Below are 6,359 nucleotides of genomic sequence, written 5' to 3' on the forward strand. Positions count from 1 at the left end.
CATGTTTTTTTTTAGGGTGGGGAGTAGGGTTTGGGGCCTGAACTCTGGGCCTGGGTACTGTCCCTCAGCTCTTCAGCTCAAGGCTAGCGCTCTACCACTTGAGCCACACAGCACCACTTCCGGCTTTTTTCTTTTTGCTTATGTGGTGCTCAGGAATCGAACCCAGGGCCTCCGGCATGCAAGGCAAGTGCTCCACCAATGAGCCACCTTCCCACCCTCAACTCATGATTCTGAAAGTTCCATTATTTTTTAAAATTGTGAAAATACTATACATAGGGGTTACAATTACATGAGCAAGATAATGAGAACTTTTCTTATCAAGCATTTTTACCACAACCTTTGCTTCCTCTTACCATCCCTTCCCTCCCATCTTCCCCCCAGACCATAGTTACAAAGCTCATTTTTTGACATAACATCTTCTACATCTCATTGTTGCAATGGGTCCCCCTATATCCCTATTTAAAAAATTTGTTATTTCTCTTCCAATCTGCAATTTATACCGACATCAAATACAGTGAAAACAGGGGTCTCCTTGCCACAGACCCATTTTTTTTTTAAACAAAGTTACAAATTGAAGTATGACTTTTCATAAAGCTATGTTCCATGTCCGTTTCCTACAATCCTCCTCTAATAGAGGCCATTTGTCACCTGCCTCTTAGAGGTAAGAACAATATGTCCTTCCCTTCCAAAAACCTACCATTAGATGGCAAACAAGCCTCACAATGAGCAAAGGCTTCCTCTGAGACTTGAGTGTGTATTGGATTTTCTCAGAAAGTGCACAGACCACTCAAACATCCAAAGCAGACCCCTGCTATTTCCCTCAGCACAAGCATCATCTTAGGAAAGGACCATACTTACCAGTTTCTCTATTACATTTAAGTTCTCCTAATCCCTCTGTCACTGATAAATTGAAAATATCTCTACTTCCCCTGGTGGTAAAACATGAAATAGCCTCATAGCCACAGCTGTGCTGGGAGAAGTTCTATACTTACTGAGTCCCAAACAGACAGAAAACATTTATAAAATTATCCACTGACTATATCATGAGCTTTACTAGGGAAGCATTTGAATATTTCAAAGAACCACAAACCACACTGAGAGTTGGTTTTAGTGCCAGGGGCAGACAATACTATTGAACAAATGCTATTTCTGGCAATGTGCCCTCTCTGCTCCTGCCAACACCACTCCATGAAGCAAGGCTATGTCAGGTGAGACAGGGCTTATCCATGTGTGTCCTGATTGACCTGAAACTCTCCATATTCCTTCCTGTGTCTCCCTGAGTGATTAGGATTACACATAGGCAGTGTCTGTGGTAGAAGCAGTCCTTTCATCTCAAATAGCTTATTTGTGTATTTCACAGGATGTCACTATCTATCAATCTTACACCTTACATCTTAAATAAGAATCCTACTTTTAAACAGAGCTTTGAAAGCATTTTAGGAAAATGAATAAACAGAAAACACTCTGCCCTTGTTTACATGGCAGCTAGCCTGTGAGACATCAGTGACACAGTGACCTGAGATCCCTGTGTGCAGATCAGCTTCTTACTCTATGCTCACAACAGATCTTTTTTATTAAATAAGTTTTTTTATTGTGAAAATACTGTACAGAGGGTTTACAATCACATGAGCAATGTAATGAGTACATTTCTTATCAAGCATTGTTGCCTCCTCCTACCATCTCTGCCCTCCCATCTTGACAACTACATTTCCCTCTCCCCTCCCCCATTCCACACCTAAATTGGGGCAATGTCATTCTTTCTGGTGGAGGCATAGAATTCTATTATGTATATATACCACATTTTCTTGATCCATTCATCTACTGAGGGGCATCTGGATTAGTTCAATATTTTGGCTATGGTAAATAATGATGCAATAATCATAGTTGTGCTGGTAGCTTTAGTATGGTCTACACGAGAGATCTTTATGCTTATGATTCCTATCTGAGGCTCAGGACCAAACAGACTTTTTACACAAATTTTGAAGTGGTTGATCTCTATCCCCTTATCCACTCTTCCTTTCTCCTGAAACATAGCCATTCCTAAAATGTCTTAGTCTCAAACAAGGTGTGAGGGGCTATGTGTGCTCCAGGAGTAGATGTTTATCAAAGGACAGGTCCACCTTCAAAGTTCTTCTCATTAAACGCAGGTAAATAGAAAAGCATGAGTTTTACAATTCCATCATAGCAGGTTTGGCTTCAGAAGTAAGAGATTTCAGGCCACAGAAACATCATCACCAGGGTAGAATGGTGAATCTCTCAAATCCAGATCCACATGAAGTGCATTTAGTGAAGGTGCTGAAGAGAACTCTGACTTTGGCAGTGACATTCCCTGTGTGTGAGCTTCTGACTTTGAGGAGCAGTGTTATTTTGTGTGCCTGCAGCAGCTGCTTGGACTCACAATGATGGGAGGTTGATTCACTGTCATGTAAATGTCCTGCTAGTGGCTCCCCAGATGTGACCGCCTGCACTAGGGTGGACAGTGTCCCCACATGCTGGTCCTGATGTGGGAGCCTTCCTCACTGTGCTCTGCCTTCACTGTCTGTGGCAGTTTTTCCTTGCTTCCCATGCTAAGGATGTCTTCTCCATTCCCTGTGGCTTCATTGCCTTGCTCACCCTTTACTGTGTTTCCTTTCCTCAAATCTGACCCTGCTGGGACCACAAGTTCTAGCCTAGTTACTAAAAAATTCTGTTTAGAAACTGGAAGAGATGATAGTGTAAGAACATGAAGGTTTATGAAACAGAAGAGACTGAAGTAGATGTGAGTTCTTGGTTTAGGGGACAACTTATTTTTGAGGGGGTCTTTTGGGGCTATTGATAGGAGACAGGAATGTTACCTGAGAGATTTGGAGACTGCTAGCTCACAAATTCAGGAAGATCACAGAGCTACATATGTAGCCATGTCTTTTAAATCTTTCCAACCCTGCTGGTTTTCATGTGCCCTGAGCACAGCCCACTGCCCTAAGAACTCCTTGATAAGCTGTTCATACCCGATGCAGGAGAAGGTTCCACTCAGCAAACAGCTTGAACATGAAGGCCTCTGTTCAGCTCCTGGGGCTCCTGCTGCTCTGGCTCCCAGGTAAGGAAGGACAATGCTGGCATTTCTCATATGGTGTTAACAGAGCAGCTTGAGGCTTCATGGAAGTACTTAGATAATATAGTTTATTTGTCAAGTGCCCTTTATGATGTCCAGTTGACCCAGTTGCCATCCCTGCCTGCTTCTCTAGGAGAGAGAGTGGCCATCACTTGCAAAGCCAGATAGGTCATTGTAAATGTAAATAATTTTTTGCATTTTTACCAGCAGAGAGCATAGAAAGCTCCAAATCTCCTGATCTATTTTGCACCTACTTGGCAATCTGGGGTCCCAGGGGAAATGGAAGTGGATCTGGCACAGAGTTCACTCTCAGCATCAGCAGCCTGCAGCCTGAAGATTTTGCCACTTACTACTGTCAGCAGGGTAATTATTTACCTACCCCTATGACACCAGTCATAACAAAAACCTCTCAGGGAAGCTGAAGTGAGAGGCTAGGCTGCCTTTCAGCAAGTTAAAAAGTAATCTTTGTAAGGTTTAGGAAGTTATATTTAGAAGAAGAAGAATATCACAGGTAAAGAGATTATTTTTACTCCTCAATTAGCCTATTAACAGCACTTCTATTTAAAACATATTTCTCTCTCTCACACACACCAACACCCACACATGTGTGCACACACACACAAACGGGACACACGGTGTCAGTCCTTTTCTATAACAAAGTAGCTGACCTAAATTCTGAATAAGAAGAGTTTGATTAACTCACAGTTTTCGACGGAGAAAGTCCCTTATGTTGAATCTTCATTTGTCTGTACTCTGGTGAGGCTTGTCTTGCATGTGGTTCAATATGTTGTGTTAATAAAGAGAGAACCAGTTGTAATTTGAGCTGGCCAAGAATAAGCCTGTCTTCATTTGATAACAGGTGACTATCATGAGAACTGCCTCACTGCATGAGCGTATCTTTAACTCTCTGGTGAGCAGTGGTATATCCTCCAATCCCATAATATAATCACTTCCCACAAGTCACCCCTTCTACTGGCCAGGTTCATCCACTGGGGCATCAGTACAAACATCCTGCATGTGCTCTTCCTTCCTTCAGGTGAAGTAGAGACTGAAATCTCTGAGACAAATAAATTGAGACTAGTTAAAAAACTATAGACATTTGGAGATTTTATGTCAATTTAAGATAATCAAATTTATGTGTGTAGATATATATATACACACACATATATCATTACAAGTAGTTACATAAATTGGTCTCACCTCAGTATGTCAATTTATAAATACACATTATTTTAATCCTTTCACCATTCTATTACTCTCCAGAAGAAACTTTAAGAAATCCTTTGATTAATTTGCTATACAAATATATTGTGGAAGAATGACAAGATATTTAGTGAATTTAAAAAACTGTTACATTGAATTCATACTTTCAAGTGCAATCATTTCTCCCATTAGGTTAAAAGATCATTAGGGTACTTACAACCTGCAAGAGAAAATTTTGTTATCCTTGTCAATTCTATATCCTCTATCTTAATATGAAAATCCTGGCAAATAGAGATGCAAGCATCCCTAAGAGATAACCTGTTAACTATGGTATGCCTCTTCATCTAGCTCAACTCTGTGCTTTTATTGGTCAACTGTTTTGAGAATCAGTGCTGCTGATGCTTGACACTGTGTCTTTCTCTAGACTAGATGAGGGAGGAATGGAGGACCCAGGCACAATGTCTACTCCTTTCCTAGAGTCTCTCCTGGACATAAAGCTGCATATCATTGGGCCTCTGATGCTGTTTTAGGGTGGTGAGGTGATGTGCATCCTGTTTTTCCCTCAATTCCAGATATTATCAGTGGAGTCCTTCTTTCCATGCTAAAGGCATCATGGATTTTATTGGTTGTCACCAAATATAGAACTGATCTGCTGCTACTTTGCTCAGAAGAGCAAGCCTTACCTCCCCTTGACTCTTCTCACACTATTGCCCCAACCTGGATATTTGCATATTGCTCCCTAAGCAGGACCTTCCTTTCTAAGTCTGAGATAAAGGCTCAGATCAGAACTTGCCTTGACCTGTCAAAACTCCTCATTTCAGTCCCAAAAATGAAGTCCTTGTCTCAGCTCCTGTGGCTGTTAATGCTCTGCATCCCTGGTAACAGCAAAGGAGGATGAGAAATGAGAGTGGGGTGGCAGGGTGAGATCTGAGATTCCAGTTGTGCCCTATCCATGTGTTAGATGTGCAGGTCTTGTCGTTCATGATGGGGTAAGTGAGATTTAGGTCTGCAGAAGGAGTGAAAACCTGTGTTTGCTGAGAAAAATGTTTTATGCCTAGAGACCTATTTATGCTTAAAATTATCTCTATTTTTTCACTTTAATGAGCATGGAAGATAGATGCCTTTTCCTTCTTAATTAAATCATTTAAGAGCATTTCTACTCAAATACCCCATTTCTCTCTCTCCCCCTCACACATAATCTGTATTAGTTCATTTGTAAAACAAGTTTCTTTTCATAAGCTCTGAATAAAGAGTTTTGTTTAACTCACAATTTTAGATGCAAAATGTTTTTATAAGTGAAACCATGTAATATTAATAATAGGTAATACATCAAATTAAAAATAAAAAGCATGTCTCTGTACATTTGTGTATAACCTTGCACTTCTATCTTATTCTAATTTCAGGATCAAGTGGAGATGTTGTGATGACCCTGACTCCACTCTCCCTGCCTGTCACCCTAGGAGAGCCGGCCTCCATCTCTTGCAGGTCTACTCAGAACTTTCTATACAGCAATGGAAACACATATTTGAAATGGTTCCTGCAGAAGCCAGGCCAGTCTCCACAACTCCTGATCTATGAGGTTTCCAACTGAGAATCTGGGATCTCAGAAAGATTCAGTGGCAGTGGGTCAGGCACAGATTGCACATTGAAATGTAGCAGTGTGGAAACTGAGGATGCTGAGGTGTATTACTGCTTTCAAGCTACACGTAATCCTCCCACAGTGATACATCCCTGAACTAGAACCTCTCCTCTGGCTGGGTGAGCAGCCCTCATGTGTTGCTGGTCTGGGAACCAGCAGAGAAGATTGTCTGAATGAGCTGAGGAGGAGGATATTGTGATCAATATGACTGGGTGGATATGAAGAGCACGTGATAATTGGATGACTTGGAAATTAAAAAGAGCAGGAGAAAATCATGAAAGGATAAAGATCAGGAGACTTTAGGTAAACAATGAGGTATCTATTGAAAAAAATATGTGTCTCTTAAGTAGTACTATAGACAATCAATGATATAAGCATCAAGTATCTTCTATGATTTTATTCCCTTCATAAGGAAACTTATAAAAC

General features: G+C 41.0%; 1 gene segment (V, D, J or C); it reads left to right on the forward strand.

The window, feature by feature from the left end:
* Positions 1–3,027: 3,027 nt before the first annotated feature.
* On the forward strand, positions 3,028–5,967 carry LOC122114188. The segment is given in 3 exon segments: positions 3,028–3,076; positions 3,299–3,454; positions 5,698–5,967. Coding segments are annotated over 3 exon segments (393 nt in total).
* The last annotated feature ends 392 nt before the right edge of the window (positions 5,968–6,359 follow it).

The sequence above is a fragment of the Dipodomys spectabilis genome, unplaced genomic scaffold (assembly GCF_019054845.1).
Source record: "Dipodomys spectabilis isolate Male_0828 unplaced genomic scaffold, ASM1905484v1 ptg000106l, whole genome shotgun sequence".
Taxonomy (NCBI): Eukaryota; Metazoa; Chordata; class Mammalia; order Rodentia; family Heteromyidae; genus Dipodomys; species Dipodomys spectabilis.